We start from the raw sequence: 17639 nt of genomic DNA, 5'->3' as shown, positions 1-17639 counted from the left end.
GAGAAGTGTATTTAGCTATTATCAAGCCCACTCTCAAAAAACCCACCCTTGATTCTAACAAACCCGGCAACTATCGCCCAGTCTCCAACCTCCCATTTGTCTCCAAACTCCTTGAACGAATTGTGCTCCACCGACTTCACCCCTTCATTGAAGAACAAGCTGCTCTATCCCCTGTCCAGTCCGGCTTCCGAAAAGGCCACAGCACAGAGTCAGTACTCCTTGACATCATTGATGATAGCTGGGCAATACTCGACAAAGGCAGTGATGCCCTACTAGTCCTACTTGACCTCAGCGCTGCCTTTGACACAGTCGACCACCACCTCCTCACATCCAGACTCTATGACCTCGGAATCAAGGACACAGCCCTCCAATGGATCACCTCCTTCCTCCATCAAAGGACCCAGACTGTCCTACTAGGAACACACAAATCTCGCCCCAAGCCTATCAAATATGGTGTTCCTCAAGGCGCCCTTCTATCCCCCCTCCTATTCAACCTCTACATCAGACCTGTCATTGATATAGCGCAGAAATATAGCATTAAAATCCACTCTTATGCAGATGACATCCAGCTGCTCCTCCCACTAGGCGAGAACCGATCGTCCCAAATTACTAACCTCCAACATTGCCTCTCTGATATGAAAACTTGGATGTCAAACAACAAACTTCAACTAAACGCCACTAAAACAGAACTCTTATGGATCAGGAAAAAAAGCACCAAATTCACACGTCCTACCCTAGCATGGGACTCCACTCTACTAACGGCAACAGATCAGGTACGCAGCCTAGGAGTAACTTTAGATGGACACTTATCCCTATCTGCCCACATATCCCAAGTAATCTCCACCTCCTTCTACTACCTCCGCCAACTGAAAAGGATCAAACCCTACATCTCCACACCTGACCTCGCCCAACTCCTCTACGCATATGTCCTCTCCAGAATGGATTACTGTAACTCCCTATTTAATGGACTAACCAAAAATAATCTCAAACGCCTCCAACGTGTCCAAAATGCAGCTATCCGCCTCCTACACAACCTCAACTACCATGATCCCGTCTCCCCAGCACTCCGCGCTGAACACTGGCTCCCAATTAGCCAGCGCTGTGCTTTCAAGGCCCTAGCAGTAGCCCACAAGAGAATTTATGCCACCACCCCCTCCTACATAAAATCTAAGCTTCCCATCTACACCCCCACTCGCTCCCTCCGCTCAAAATCGGAAATACGCCTATGCATTCCCCCTGGAAGGTCCCTCCTCTCAGAAACTGCCCGCAAACGATCCTACAGCCACTTCATCCCACATCTCTGGAATAAACTCCCCCCCCCAACTCAGGCAACAGAACTCTTTATTGACATTCCGTAAAATGGTAAAGACCCTCCTCTTCAACTAAAGATCTCCCTCAGTCTACACCCCCCCTTAAACCCCACCTCACTCTTCTCTCCCCTATTTAACTTCTCCTAAATTTCAGTATAGTCCTCTCTTAGTCTGTACTCTGATAAATTGTCTGTACTCTGAAAAATTGTTTGTACCCTGATAAATACTGCACAATTTTGTATGTCCAAGCACCTAAACCTATTGTACATCTTATTTGCCTAATTACTTCTACTGTGTATGTTTACTTGTAGACCGTTCTGAGCTACTGGGAGAACGGGATATAAATCTAAATAAATAAATAAATAAATAAAATAAATAAATTTAGTTTATTCCTTCCTTATAAATCAAAGTTCTGGCTGCTGAACTAGAGAAAAAGATGTTCAGCTGGCAGGGCTTTTTTTAATAAATTTTTATCAACACAACTAATATACCACTTTATCCTAAAGCAAAAAAAAAAAAAAAAAATTGAAATTTTTTACCACCTTTTTGTTGTCTGGTTTCTGCTTTCCTCATCTTCTCATTCAAGTCCTTCCATCCACTGTCTGCCTTCTCTCTGCGTTTTCCATTTGCTCTGTTACTGTGCTTCTCCCTTCCATCTCTCCCTCCACAGCCCCCCCATCCTCTTCCCTTGGCTCCCCCATCGTCTGGCATCTCTGTCTTCTTTCCTTCCAGCGTCTTCTCCTCACTCTGTCTTCCCCATTTCCCTTCAGTGTCTTCTCCCCACTCTGTCTTCCCCATTTCCCTTCAGCATCTGTTCCATTCCTTTTCACCACCACCCTTCCCTCTTGCCACCCCCTTCAGGATCTGTTCCTTTCCACCACCCTTCAGCACCCCTTGTGCGGTCCGACTATCTCCCTCCCCCTTATTTTCGTGGTGCGTTACAGTGTTATTTGTGCAAGCCGCTGGAGCCTGCCTGAAGTCGCGTGCGTCTACGGGCGGAAGCTTCTCTTCTGATGCAACTGGAAGCTTCTCCTCTGACGCAACTGGAAGCTTCTGCCCGCAGACGCATGCGATTTCAGGCAGGCTCTGGCGGCTTGCACAAATTACACTGCAACGTGCCACAAAAGTAAGGGGGAGGGAGATAAATGCAGCCGGTAGGTAGGAAGGAGGCCGCGCATTCCCTCCCTTAACTGCAGAGACAAGACCATTCACTGCTCCACGGGGCAGTGGATGGCCTTGTCCCTGTACCCGCAGTGAGCACTCCCCCCCCCCCCACCGTTTCAGCAGGTTACCCATGTCTAGCTGCGGGTAACGGCCACCGTGTCATTCTCTACCCAGGGGCATTCGCTGGCAGCGTTTCGGTGAACCGTGCGGCTCTAGCGATAAAACTCCTATATCTTCCAAGCATTCCATATCTGTTGTGCAGAAGTCGGCTTCTGCTGCAGAGGCGGGTTTTCCACCGGAATTTGTGAATATGCTTTATCAGGCATACTTAGTTAAAAAGTCTATGCTTGTTTCCCTTCTACACTGGCCTCGGTGCCAGTCACAGGGATCCCTGCTCCAAGGGACCAGGGTCTGTCTATCTTGCCTCCCTGTGGAGATACAAGGGAGTAAGTTGGCTGTGCCCACAGTTGTGCCATGGATCTGGCGGATCTCCAGAATCCAGACTCGTGTAGAGCACTTGATTTGGTGAGGGACCCCACAGTACACAGATTCTTTTAGCCCGTGCACCTTGTGGGTTTAATATGTGAATCTCTGCAGGAATTGAAGCTGCAGATGGAACAGCTGGGTATTTTTTTTGGTGGGGTTTTTTTTTTTTTTTTTTTATGAACCTGACATTGTTGGGATTCTTACTGATATCTAGGATAATCCAGTGGGTCCCTTGAAATGTGCTCGAGTCATGGCATGGCTTTATCCCATGGCGGATGGCTTTAACAAGTGCTTTATTACCCTGAAGATGGATTCTTTGGTGGTGCAGGTCACCAAGCATCTATTTGCTTCGACCGTGGCTGGTGTTTAAAGCAGCGACGGCCACCTCCTTCGTGGCCCAGGCGTGTAATTCCAAGCTGCGCCATGATCCTGACACTGGTGCTTCATGAATCGGATTTTATTATCTCCGGAGTGGATTACATGGGTGATGCCTTTATGACATCTTGAACATTTTTGCCATGTGGAGCACTTATTCTGTTTCAGTTCACAGAATGCTTTGGATCCAGCAGCGGTCTGGGGTTTCCTCTTCCAAGGTTATGTTGAGCCAGTTGCCCTTTAAGGGTCAGCTCCTGTTCAGCCAAGGTCTGGATGACCTTGTGGCCAGTATTCAGTAAATTCAAGGCATTGCCTGGGAGCAGGTCCTGCCCTGCTAGGAGTTCTATGCATTCCAATTTTCATCTCTTCCAGCATTTTTATCCGTACTCGGGGCTTCCACAGGTCATGGTCCTCTTCGTCTGCCAGACTACGCTTCAGCAGGCCCCAATGTCAGCAGTCCGCAGCAAATCAGCCAACAGTTTCTGCTCAGAAACAGTTCTGACACCAGGCTGATGTCTCTTCTGTGCATCTGGGGGCGATTGTCGGGCTTTCTGGCGGAATGGGAGGCTATCAGCTCCGACCACTGGGTTCTAGAGGTTCTCAAAGATGGCTGCAAATTGAAGTTTCTCTGTCTTCAGAATATTTTCTAGATTCCCTTGCAGGTCGTCCCGAGAAGATGGTTCAGGTCCCACAGTCTTGCAGATTTTTGGATCTTGCGGCAGTCGACTTGGACCAGTGAAATGAACGAGTGGTATAACAAGATTAATAAACCATGCCAGAGTGAGACTTAGGCTCTAGGCTCTGGGAGATACTCTATGTACTTCTTCCAAAGACAGGATCTGTTGATTGGAGACCAATTCTGGACCTCAAGGTGGTAAATGCAGCCCTTGAAGGTTCCTTGATTCCGCATGGAGACGGTGCGCATAGTGATCGCATCAGTGGTGCTGGGGGAATTTCTAGCCTCCCTGGCTCTGATGGAGGTGTATCTGCTGTTCCATGTTCTGGGGCTATATTTCCAGTTTGCAGCACTGCCCTTTGGATTGGTGGCGGCGCCCCAAACTTTCACCAAAGTGGTGGTGGCCTATCTTCGTGCCCTGTGTGTCCTGGTTCGCCTGTCTCTGGACGACTGGTTGTCCAGAGCTCCCTCGCTGTTCGAGGGGCATCTGGATGTCCGGCAAGTGGTGCAATTGCTGCAATGTCTGGGCTGGGTGATTAATTTCAGGAAGAGTCACCTCGAGCTCACCCAGGACTTGGAGTACCCGGGAGTTCAATTTCACACTGATCAGAATGCTGTGTTTCTACCTGTGTCACATCAGGAGAAGCTATAACAGGGGCCTTCTGGCCACTCTGTTCCTGACGGCATAGCCTTATCTCCTGGTTCTGGGGACCATTATGACAATGATCGATGTGGTCCCATAGGCCAAAACCCGTCATCCGCTGCAGGAGGTGCTGCTTTCGTGCTGGAATCCACAGCGGGACTCGTTACATACACCCCTGCCCTGGTCAGCGATGGCGTGCAATGGTCTAGCATGGTGGTTGCGTCCTCTCTTGCTGTCCAGGGCCTTCTGCTCCAGATGTTGGATTGGGTGATTGTTGTTGGATGTGAGTCCAAAAAGCTGGGGAGCAGTGTGCATGACTGGCCCGGTTCAGGGCCGGTGAGCGCCATCAGAGTGCAAATGGTCAATTATCTGGAGCTACAAGCGATTCGGCTGGCCCTTCTCCACTTTGAGGGTCGTCCAACATCATCGAGCCGTCTGCGTATTCTCAGACAGTGCCATGGCTGTGGCTTACATCAATTGTCAAAGGGACTTGAAGAGTCCCTCTCTGAGCTGGGAGGTTCAGCTGCTCTTTAGTGGACAGAGAGGTGTCTTGTGGTGCTGTCTGCTTTACACATGGCAGGAGTGGATACCAGGTAAGAAAAGCTCACTTCCTCTTGCTTTAGGTCTCTATCCTTCAATCTCCAGGGGGAAGGGGGGTAATCTGTGGGTGCCTAAATCTTAACTTGGCCCTGCTCCATACCTTACCCGCTGTCATGTCTGTCAGGTTTGCTGGGATGCCATCACTCTCAACATCCTGTTCCAAGGTACGGTGAGATGCCTCATAACTATATAGTGCAAGGAGCTCTTCAAATGACATCTTGCTCTCCTGAACCAGAAAAGCAGATGTTGTGTTATATTGTGCTTTCCTGAGAAGATTCATTGTGTGATGACAAAAAGGAAAACAGTTACATGTGAGCAGATTGTCTCTGGAATATAGCTCATATAAACTTTTAATTGATGAAGTTTTGCAAGCTTTACAGGTATGACAAAGAGCAATAACATAGATAAGCAGACAAGCAGACTTTCTCTGTCATCAGACTCTGGAGAGTGGTCTCTCTCAAATAGCATTTGATGGCATGGTAGATCAGTGGGGGTTCCCTACATTTGACCTCATAGTGACTGCAGCTAACAAAAAAAGGCCAATCGGTTCTTCAGTAGTCATTGTGAGATAGACATTAAAGGCCTGGATGCTCTTGTTTCAGCCCTGGGCCCGGGAGGTTTTTTAAATGTCTTCTCTCCGTGGCCCATGATAGGGTATCCATTGAGACTGATAACGGACCATGAGGGTCCAGTGATTCTGGTGGCACTCGATTGGCAGAGGCAGCTGTGGTGTGTTGTCTTGGTCAAGCTCTAGCAGGATCGGGGGCTTCAGTTTCCTTGTCATTCTCGCCTCCTTACACAGGGTCCAATTGTGACACAGGATCCGGACTGCTTTGATCTTACAGCATGGCTCTTGAGCATGCAGCCTCGACTGGCCGGGGCTATTCTTCGGCGGAGATTGCTAGGTTACTTTACTGCAAATGGACTGTGTGGAGGCTTGGAGGTGTTCCCAGGTTTGGTGGACCCTTCTCTTCCAGTGATTCCTCGGGTCCTGCAGTGTCTGCAGGAAAGGTCTAGCAGTAGATTCACTCCGGGTTTAGCTTGCTGGTCTTTTGTGTATGGACCCTTCTTCCCTGAGGGGCTCCTTGGCAGTTCATCCGGATGTGGGTTGTTTTCTATGGGGTACGTTATGTCTAGACCTCCATTGCGCCTTCCCTATCCAACCTGGAACCTTAATGTGGTTCTTTGCTCTCTGGCTCGTCCCCTGTATGAACATATGGAACAGGCGTCTCTGATGGATCTCACGGTCAAGGCAGATCTTCCTAGTGGCTATTACTTCAGCCTGGAGCATTTTGTGGCTTCAGACTGTTTTCCTGCAGTGATCCGTTTCTGCGTTTCACGAATTCTGCAGTGATGCTGCTTACTGTTCCTCCTTTTCTTCTGAAAGTGGTTTACGATTTTCCATGTGAATCAGGAGGTCTGGCTTCCTGCTTTTGGCTTCCTCTGGTTCAAGGGAGCAGGACTGGGTATTGTGATCCTTAGCCATGTGCAGGCTTCTGTTGTGGTACCTGGAGGCTACCAGAGTTTGACCTCTGACCACATGTTTGATCTGGCAGGTTCTGCTTGCAAAGGTAGGCCAGCCTCTAAGGCTACCATTTACAGATGGCTTCGCTTGGCCATTTCCGCTACTTATGTAGTAGCCGGGAAGAAGCACCCCCTAGGGGTGTGATCTCCTTCGACCAGAGGCTGTGTCTCTGGATGAGATTTGCATACTTTCACCAAGTTTTGCAGGATCGATGTATTGACCAAGCAGGATACTGCTGTTTGTTCCTCTGGGTTGGCAGTGGGCTCATCAGCCCCACCCTGATTTTTCGGGATTGCTCTGTTACGTCCCACTGGTCCAGTAATAAAGTGGGATTGTACAAGAATGAAAGATTAGGTTCTTACGTTTGCTAACCTTCTTTCTTGTAAATCCTCACTTTAATCCAGGAACCCGCCCTATACTCGCTGATTTACTACTACTACTTCTACTACTATTAATTATTTCTATAGCGCTACCAGACGCATGCTGCGCTGCACAGATTTTAGCTCTTCATCTGGAAGGGTTCTCTAGATCAGATGCTCCACTCTGTCAGTGCAGGCTCTCTCTCCCTTTAGCACTATTTTGTTGTTCAGATTTTCAGTGTTTCATAACCTATTATTCGTTTGCATTATTGTTGCATTTGTTTATATGAGAAGAATGGATTTGCTTGTCGGGGAGTTCCCCATTCCTCTCTCTTGTTCTTATCTTCTAAAGATGTTCCTGGCTGCTTTAAAACTGACTGGACTACACAGGAGCATGCTCAATGTTAAGGTGTGAAGGGGATGGGGTTAAAGCTTCAAAGGTATTGAGGCTTCCTACAGGTCCCTGGCGTGAGGAGGGAAATAACCCACTAGTCCCGGAATAAAGTGAGGGTTTACAAGAAAGAAGATTAGCAAAGGGAAAAACCTAATCTTTCATTACTAAGCACCTTGGGCCTGATGAACAAAAATCATTGTGGTTTTTTTTTTGTTTTGTTTTTTAAATTTTCTGATTTGAAAACGGCAATTGATGATCAAACTTAAAAAAAAGATTGTCAAAAGGAGGGAAGCCACCCAGACTCTTACCTTTAAGTTAAATTTAAAGAGGGGCAGGAGGAATGCCTACTCCCTCCTACTGCTGGACACCCCCACCTTTTTAATTAGAGTGGCAGGAGGGATGCTCACCATCCCCCTCCCCCAAACAACCCCGTACCTATTGGTTGACAATCTGGCAGGAGGGATGCCACTCCCTTTGGCTGGCAATCCCGCCTCTTCAAAATGGGGGGACCTTCCCTTCCCGGTGCATCCTTGGTTGTGCTGGGAGAGGCCCAAGACTGATTGGCCCAGGTGCCTAAGGTCCTTCCCATAGGTGAAGACTACTCTTATCAGTCTTGGGCCCCACCCAGTGCATCCAAAGATGCACCAGGAAGGGGCCTAAAGCTCTGATTGGCCTAGGTCCCTAAGGCCTCATTACTCTTTATTTTTTAAACTTTGCAGTATCATTCCTCCCAAAGTCCAACCAATATAAATTTTAATTAATAATGTTACATGAGAGGATGTGATATTCAGAAATGTGTTTTCCTTTGCCTACTTTTATATATCCTCATACCCGTTTATTTACTAAGTAGAGCAGCATGATTCATTATTAGTAAAATCCATATTTATCACTTCCAAAGAATGAAAGACAGGGATATCTTTGAACATCAAGTACAATGTCTTCTACAGTAAACAAGATTTTTATATATGAAGAATACCTTTTCAGAAGTTACATTAAAATTTTTTTTGTTATAAGGGTGGTATCAATGCTGCTTTGGGCAATATGGAGTCAGATGATTGGAGATGGCATTTCTATGATACTGTAAAGGGCTCCGATTGGTTGGGAGACCAAGATGCTATTCACTATATGACAGAGCATGCACCTGCTTCAGTTATTGAGGTATGTTAAACATAATAGTGGAACTTTTTTTTAAGTTCCTGAAACTTGAAATCCTATTATATTGAAACTTGTGATTGTAGCCAAGAGATAACTGTGTATTAGTGTCTTATATGAATATTTCAAAACCCTGTTATGCAAGCAAGGACATGGAGCAAATATGCCAAACCTTGGGAAATAACTGAATACACTTCTCCCTCCGAATCCACGGTTTCAGTACCCGCGGATTCGGTTATTTGTAATTTTTTTTAAAAAAGAAACGCCGTGTCCCGGACCTTCCCCAGACCATACCTGGTGGTCTAGTGGTGACACAGGGCAGGACCAATCTTTCTACGCTCCTGCTCCGTGCAGAGCCATCATCAAAATGGCTGCTGTGAGTTCCCGTTGTAGTCTCGAGTAGGAAGATCGATCCTGCCCTGTATCGCCGCTAGACAACCAGGTAAGGTCTGGGGAAGGTCCGGGATGCAGGAGGGAGGTGGGGGTGGGTCAGAGCTGGCCCTAAAAGTTATTTGCGTTTTTTTAATATTCGCGGGCTGGCTCTGCCCCTAACCCCCGTGAATATTGAGGGGGAAGTGTAAATGAAAACTTGATAGTTCTACTAGTAGTAGTGATACACACTCTTGTGTAGTTGGATAAAAGTTGACTAGAGATGTTCAAACAATTAATGGTATGACAATGATTTAATGACTTAAATGTCAATATTTGGTGGCTCATTCTTGAGATTTGTTCAGTCAGTTTTTATCTGATTGCTAATCTACTTTATATTAAATTTCATAAGTTTAAAATTTTACTACCCTGCACCTAGGATATACCTTCAAAGCAGCTTTCAATCTAAAAAACATTTAATAATGATAATACAATAAAAATCAGAAAGAGAAAAATCCAACAGTCCTGCAGTAGACGTCGAACAACAGAGAACCAAGAAAAAATACTGCAGAAACGATGTACTTGATACTAAGTCTTTATTTCAATCAATAAATGTTATATTAGTGTGGTCCACCTTTGTAATAAAGGATCAAGGACCCGACACAGTCCCATGTTTCGATTAAAACATATTCCTCAGGGGTTCAGAAATGTACAATAATATGCAAAAAGCCAAACCACGTCATGAAACAAGGGTACTTGGGGAGCTGCATATTAACGGATGGCTGATAGCTCCCCAAGTACCACTGTTAATTGATTTGATTTTTGGAGCACGTTGTATGTGGAGCTTCTACGCATCTGTACTTTGGATTGTTTAGCCTTTCCATGTATTTTTCATTCTAGGACTAGCAGGGATCCCTGAGGAAGACTCTACTGTCGAAACACGGACCGTGTTGGGTCTAACGTTCCCAGCGGACTAGGTTCTTAAGGTTTTTATGTGGATTGCTATGTTGGGTTTTTTATTTTTTTAAATATATATTTTTTAATAAAGTCCAACTCGGGAACATTCTCTCCACAGTTTTCTTTTTTTTCCCTCTTGGACTTTTTCTCTGTGGATTTTCCAGGGTCAATTTCTTTGCTCTTATTATTCAGCTACATCTTTTATATAATACTAGTGTCTTTTAAGGTCTTAACTAAAATTGTATCTAATACATATTAGTTATAGGCCCTGCCCTTTATATTCTGCATAATATAATTATCACCATCAGTTTATTTGCTGATCTTAGATTTCTTACAGATATGTATGGGCTTAGCAGACTAGCAAGATAAGGTGGCTCTTCTGTGTAGTTAGTACCTTACACGTTATTGGAAGGATTTTATATATAATACAATGTCTGACATGGAGTGAATGAGCTGCTTTCAGAAATGGAGTGATGTGATCAAATTTATGGAGATTATGAATTAATCTAATAGCTGTATTCTATATAACATGAAATCTCTATATATCATAACCTGAAATCTATATATATATCTTTCCGGCGCAGGCCGGCATATAAAGAATTACAGTAATCCAAGTTGTTGGATCACTAGTGAATGTTCAGTGCTTCTGAGAACGGTAATGAATGAATGATCTGATCAAATGCAATTTATAAAATGAGTTCTTGACTACTTTAGAGATTTGTGAATGATACTTTAATTTTGAATCTAAAATTATTCCTAGAATTTTAGTGCTTGTTAACACCGATCCCGCTTGTATTTCCCAATTTTATCTGTGATGGTAAAACTAATTGATCACGCAGGGTAAAAATCATTTATGTTTATTTTTCTGGGTTAAGTTTTAATCTTTTCAGTGTGTAGCCAGTTCCATAATATGATTTAGATTATTGTCTTAAGGTAGTTTCTTGAATTGAAGCATTTTCTAAGTATATAGTATCTGAATATTATCTGCGTATACAAACATAGTAAATCTGTGCGATTTGTGCCAATGTCAACAGTGATGCTAAGTAAATAACAAAGTAGTTCTCCGCATTCATAAATGATCTGGATATTGGTACGACGAACGAGGTGATTAAATTTGCGGATGATACGAAGTTATACAGAGTAGTGAAGACACAGGGGGATTGCGAAGATCTGCAACATGACATAATCAAGCTCGAGAAATGGGCATCGACATGGCAGATGAGGTTCAATGTGGATAAGTGCAAAGTGATGCATGTTGGTAACAAAAATCTCATGCTCAAATACAAGATGTCCGGGGCGGTACTTGGAGAGACCTCACAGGAAAGGGACTTGGGAGTTCTGATCGCCAAGTCCATGAAGCCATCTGTACAATGTGCTGTGGCGGCGAAAAGGGCGAACAGAATGCTAGGAATGATCAAGAAGGGGATCACGAACAGATCAGAGAAGGTTATCATGCCGCTGTACCGGGCCATGGTGCACCCTCACCTGGAGTACTGAGTCCAGCACTGGTCACCGTACATGGAGGACATGATACTACTCAAAAGGGTCCAGAAATGAGCGACTAAAATGGTTAAGGGGATGGAGGAGTTGCCGTACAGTGAAAGATTGGAGAAGCTGGGCCTCTTCTCCCTTGAAAAGAGGAGACTGCGAGGGGACATGATCAAAACATTCAAAATACAGATGGGAATAGACTTAGTAGAGAAAGACAGTCTGTTCACCCTCTCCAAGGTAGGGAGAACGAGAGGAGACACTCTAAAGTTGAAAGTGGATAGATTCCGTACAAACATAAGGAAATTCTTCTTCATCCAGAGAGTGGTTAGAAAACTGGAATGCTCTTCCGGAGTCTGTTATAGGGGAAAACACCCTCCACGGTTTCAAGACAAAGTTGGACAAGTTCATGCTAAACTGGTGAGACTGGACTCATTTGGAGCACTGGTCTTGATCTTGGGGCTGCCGCGTGAGCGGACTGCTGGGCAGGATGGACCATTGGTCTGACCCAGCAGCGGCAATTCTTATGTTCTTATCCTAAGTTTCTTCCTAAGGTATTATTAAGAGTTCCATCTGAATCGGTCAATAGTTCTTCCAACATTTTTTCTGAAACTTCATGCCCATCTTGGTGAAAGCACATTGCATACCTTGGACTGCAAGTGAACATTGGCTTTTTTACCTGGAGCAGAGTAGACCCAACCGACAGTCCACTTAACTTTTCCTTTTGATGGGTGTTGCCATTGTGTGTTTACCCATTTCCTGTTGGCTGGCTGGCAGCCAGTGCATTTCCTTCACTTATGCCTAGGCTGGGTTGACTCTAGAGCAGGGGTATCAAACTCAATTCACATAAGGGGCCGAAATCTAAAACGTAGACTAAGTCGCAGGCCAAATTATTTATTAAGATACTTAGGGGTTCTTTTATTAAGGTACACTAACTGATTTAGCGCGCACTAAAGATTAGCACATGCTAAATGCGGACCTTAATAAAAGGACCCTTTAGTCTTGGTAGAAGTATAGGGTTCCAATCCCTTGCCAGTTCTGTGATGTAAACAAAATAAATAAAAAAGACTTTTCCTCTCTCTTAGGTCCTAGTTCATGCTTGCTGTCTAACACCAGCTCTGAGAGGATACACATTTCAAATCTGACATATTGTAATCACAAAGCAGAAAATAAAATTATTTTTTCTATCTTTTGTTGTTTGGTCATTATTCAAATTATGTTGGTCCCAGGCTCTGATTGTCTTCTGATAACTTGCTTGCCAGGGTCTCCTGCCCATTTGTTGTTTGTTTTTTTTCTTTCTCCATGCTAACTATCCATCTTCCATCTCTGTCTTCTCCTTCCGTTTCCCTTCCCTCCCCCAGAGGTCTGGCATATTTCCATTTTTTTGTCTCCATCCCCACAGCTGCAGCAATGGACCCCACTATCCCCAGATCCACCATCTCTCCTTTTCTCAACTGCCCTTTCATCCAGCATCTCTCCCTCTTTCCCCACCAACCCAGGGAACACCATCTCTCCCTTTCTCTTCCCAGCTACTCTCCTATCCAGTATCTCTATCCCTCCCCCCTCATTGCCATCCCTTGTGTCCAACTTCTCCCCCTTTCTGTTCCTTCCTTCCTTCCCTCCCTCCATCCCATTGTCCACCATCTCTCTTCCTCTCCTCTGTTTTTAGACCCATTATTTCTTCCCCTCCCCCTCAATCCGGCATATGCACATCTCTTTGGACCCTTCCTTCCCTCTCTCCATGTACTTCTACACCAGAGCCTGCCGGCGCCACCCCCACCTCCAAGGCCTACATGTTTCCCCCTTCTTTTTAGCATCCTCCAGCTTCCTGGTCTCACCTTCAAAACAGCCTGCAGAGGATCGTTGGTCGGCAGTAGCGAATCTAGCAGGCTGCTGTTGGCCTCCACAGCACTTTCCCTCTGCCGCCCTCCTCTGACATATGGGACCGTGGCAGAGGGAACGTGCTGTGGAGGTCAACGGCAACCTGCTAGGTTCACTACAGCCGACTGGCAATCCTCTGCAGGCTGCTTTGACGGTGAGGCCGGGAGAGAGATGGTGGACAATGGGATGGAGGGCGGGAAGGAACAGTGGGCATTTACTCGCTGTCCAAATCTAATTACCCTGCGGCCAAATTTGGGCTACGGTCCAGAGTTTGACACCCCTGCTCTAGAGGGTCATGTCAAGGCTCACAATTTTACAAATCAACTAAATAAGGAAACTTCAAGAAAAGTACAAATAAATATAAACACCAGACGATGAGGACTAAACTGTATTAAATTGATTTTTTTCGCTAGACCTCAAACACCCAAGGTACTACTTTATATTTCTATTCGTACCCTTGCTGGGGTGGTGTTTTCATCATTGGTCTTAGCAAGTAGCATGTGCAACAACAATTTTTTTTCTTCCGGCTTTACATAAATTATAAAGTGCATAAAGATAAGTGCCTTTCCTTTACAACACTCTATGCACTTTATAATTTATGTATAGCCAGAAGAAAAAATTAATTCATACAAAAGATAACTTCTTATGTAATCCGCCTTGAACCGCAAGGTAATGGCGGAATAGAAATCAGTAATGTAATGTAATAATACAACTGGTATTAAAAACTGAAACAAAATACTTAAAATAGAAGAAATCTATATATGAAACTGTTGATTGTTTCATGAACAGCTTGAAAATTATGGGATGCCATTTAGCAGAACAGAAGAAGGAAAGATATATCAGCGTGCATTTGGTGGACAGTCTCTTCAGTTTGGAAAAGGAGGGCAGGCTCATCGATGTTGTTGTGTGGCAGACAGGACAGGACACTCATTGTTGCACACTTTGTACGGAAGGGTAAGAAGAATGAAACCATTTTATTTGTGATATCTGCACATGTAGATTAAAAAACATGAAAAATTGTAAGAATTCTTATGTTTTAAGAACTGTAGATTAGGTGAAGTCATGTTATACTGGCTTTTTGCATATGAGGACTATTAATCTCTAGTGCTTTGTGACCTACTTTTACTTGAACTGTTAATTTTTGTTTCATTTTCTTTATTACCTCAGAATATTGTCCAACTCTAAGTGAACGGTTTTTACTGATTACTCTGTGCTTGTCATTGACAAGAAATCAAATATGTGACCTGCTGAACAAAAGGTACCAAAAGTAGGGTTACAAATAACAGCGATAAAGGTTATAAAAGTTTGGAGGTTAAATTTGGGTAACTTTAATTTTTTAAAGTTTTTTTTTTTTTTTTACAGTTTATTTAAAATTTTGATATACTGCCTAGCTTGCTATGATTCAGGCGGTTTACGATATAAAATAAAATGAAAAATTAGAGAGTCTTAAAGAAAAGACCTAAGTTATTCACAAGAAAAGGACAAAACCCCCACACATCACACACTAAACGAGTACTGTACTTAAAGCAAAACAATATCAACAGTAACTCCAAATAGTGAGGTGGTGGGATAATGGATCCTTGGTGGTGGTGGTGATGGATCCTTCACTGGATCGGATAAAGCCAGCTCAAAATAGTAAGTTGTTAGTCATTTCCCCTTGAATAATCATAGGTAAATGATTTCAAAAGAACAGGTAGTATCCAGTAAAAGCATTACTGAGCTTGGAAGCTCAACAAGCAGAAGAGACCAATGGGACCACCATATAGTTAATCTTGAGCAGAGCATAAAGTTCTTGTAGGAATATACAGAATAGCTAAATCATACATTCTAAAGGTTGATTATCATAAAACACCGTATGCACCAAAGTAAGAATTGTTTAAAGGTGCTTTAAACTAGAATGTGGTAAACCAACATAGACCATATAACCATAGTTCATGTTGTTCCTGTTATCTTGTTGAACCCTTTCTAATAAAAATGATTTTAAAAAAAAGGAAGTCTGTTGCACATAAAGACTGAAAAGCTGATACTTCAAGCAAATTTTTAACTGATCATAACTTTTAAAAATAATTTTTTTAAAAAAGCATTTCTTTAACAGTGATGAAATCTAATCGGAAAATTTCAATTTTGGCATAAAATATCATCCCCAAATAAAAACTAGATACTACTGGTTTTGGTTTCCCTGCATAAGATGGAACCAATTTGGGTTGGTCATTATGTCTTGTTGTTCAACATGCCATGGTTTTATCTAAATTCAAGATCAACTCATGATTCATAAACCAAGTAGAGAAACTGATTTTCTAGACATGCCTGTACCTGAGAAAGATCATAGCAACAGGAGAAACCTCAAATAGTAACAAAATATCATTAGCAGAGGAGAAATCCTGAATTTCCAGCTAGACCAGGGGTGTCCAATGTCGGTCCTCGAGGGCCGCAATCCAGTCGGGTTTTCAGGATTTCCCCAATGAATATGTATGAGATCTATTAGCATACAATGAAAGCAGTGCATGCAAATAGATCTCATGCATATTCATTGGGGAAATCCTGAAAATCCGATTGGATTGCGGCCCTCGAGGACCGACATTGGACACCCCTGAGCTAGACAATGACATGGTGGCTGTTAGCCACAGGTAGCTGCGGGTAACCCGCCAAAATGGTGTGTGTGGGGGGGAAATGCTCACTGCGGGTACGATGACAAGGCCATCCACCGCCCTGTGGAGCGGTGAATGGCCTTGTCCCCGCAGTTAAGGGAGGGAATGCGCACAGCCCCATCCCTCCTTCCTACTACCGGCCGAATCTATCTATCTCCCTCCCTCCCCCTTACCTTCGCGGTGCATTTTAAGTTTACAGAGTAAATTGTTCAAGCCGCTGGAGCCTGCCTGAAGTCACGGTTGTCTGTGGGCGGAAGCTTCTTTGACGCAACCAGAAGTTGCATCAGAGGAGAAGATTTAAAATGTAGTAATTGGTGAAGTCCATGCGTGAGCCTGAAATTTGGCAGGATTATGCAGTTAACATCCCTCTGTCTTATGGTTTAAATAAGTCTCATATTCCGCTTTTGGTACCTTTTTTTTTTTTTTTTTTTTTTTTTCATCAGCAGATCACATATAATGCTTTATCCCTACCAGTCAGCATGACAATAACATTAATAAGAAGCTGCAACAAACGAAGGGCTCTTTTTTTTTTTTTTTGTTAAGGTTATCTAATAGATTTAGCATGACCTAAATGATAAGAATCTCATAGTAATAAAATGGGCTTCTTAGTGTGCACTAAGGGCCTGGATTCTGTATAGAATGCTCAGTCTGAGAATTGCACACATGCGTCCTACACAGAATCGCTCTGTACTGACTGACAAATGCCAAACCCTGCCTAAAAACCCAGATTCTCTAACCAGCGTCCATGTCACAGGGTCGCATTACCGCTTAGCTGATTGTGGCAAGGAGATTCCCTTGCTGCAAACAGCTCAGAAGTAGGGACCTCCCCCCACAACACTGTCCCCGGCAGGAGGCTTGCCCAATTTCTCCTGCTGCCACCACCTACCCCCCCCCCCCTGAAGTATTCCCCGACAGGAGGGATGCCCACTCCATCCTACCAGAACTCCAACCCCCCAAAAAATCATGATAGATAGGAGGGATGACCATTCCCTGCTGCCGGCAGGTGGGCCTTATCCTGGGATGCACCAGGGAAGGGGCCTAAGGTACCTAACACCCCTCCCATGGGAGTAGCCTTTGATATCTGGCCAACTGGAGCCTTGGGCCCCTCTTCAGGATGTACCGGGAAGGGGCGTGCCTGCCGGAGGCATAGGCTGGAGGGCGTGCCTGCCGGAGGTGTGTGCCAGGGGTGTGCCTGCTGGAGGTGTAGGCATCTCTTTAGCTGGTGGTACTTCCAAAGGTACGGTTGGGGTGCCGGGATGGGGGCTTTGTTCTGCGGGGGTATCTTGGGGGGTGGCCTACTGGCAGGAATGAGTGGACATACCTCCTGCCTATCGCTGTTGGGGGAAGGGGGTGTTTTGGGGGTTCCAGCAGGAGGAATTGGGCTTATCTCCTACCGGGGATGCTTCGAGGGGTGGGGGGGGGGGTGGCAGGAGGGAGTGGGCATCCCTCCTCTGCTACTCAACTTTGCAAGGAGCGGGTTCCCTGCTGTGGCCGCTCAACTGATCGTGGGAGGGAGACTGTGGCAAGGAAATCAGCTCAATGGCCACATCTATTTGAAATGTAGACCAGCATTTTAGGTGAGCTTAAGCGTCCCTACGCCTCTCCCTAGGCT

The 17639-nt window shown here is 44.8% G+C and overlaps 1 protein-coding gene across 1 annotated transcript in view; it reads left to right on the top strand.

Annotated features, from left to right (window-relative positions):
* SDHA (succinate dehydrogenase complex flavoprotein subunit A) overlaps positions 1–17639 on the top strand; it is a 214168-nt gene that overhangs the window by 57213 nt on the left and 139316 nt on the right. Inside the window, exons 4-5 of the mRNA XM_033929796.1 lie at positions 8547–8690; positions 14169–14333. Of these exons, the coding sequence (XP_033785687.1) occupies positions 8547–8690; positions 14169–14333 (309 nt within the window). The remainder of the gene's footprint in view (positions 1–8546; positions 8691–14168; positions 14334–17639) is intronic.

This window comes from Geotrypetes seraphini, chromosome 2 (assembly GCF_902459505.1).
Source record: "Geotrypetes seraphini chromosome 2, aGeoSer1.1, whole genome shotgun sequence".
In the NCBI taxonomy this organism is placed as follows: domain Eukaryota; kingdom Metazoa; phylum Chordata; class Amphibia; order Gymnophiona; family Dermophiidae; genus Geotrypetes; species Geotrypetes seraphini.
The sequence above is the reverse complement of the archived record's forward strand: the minus strand, read 5'-3'. Positions and strand labels throughout refer to the sequence as shown.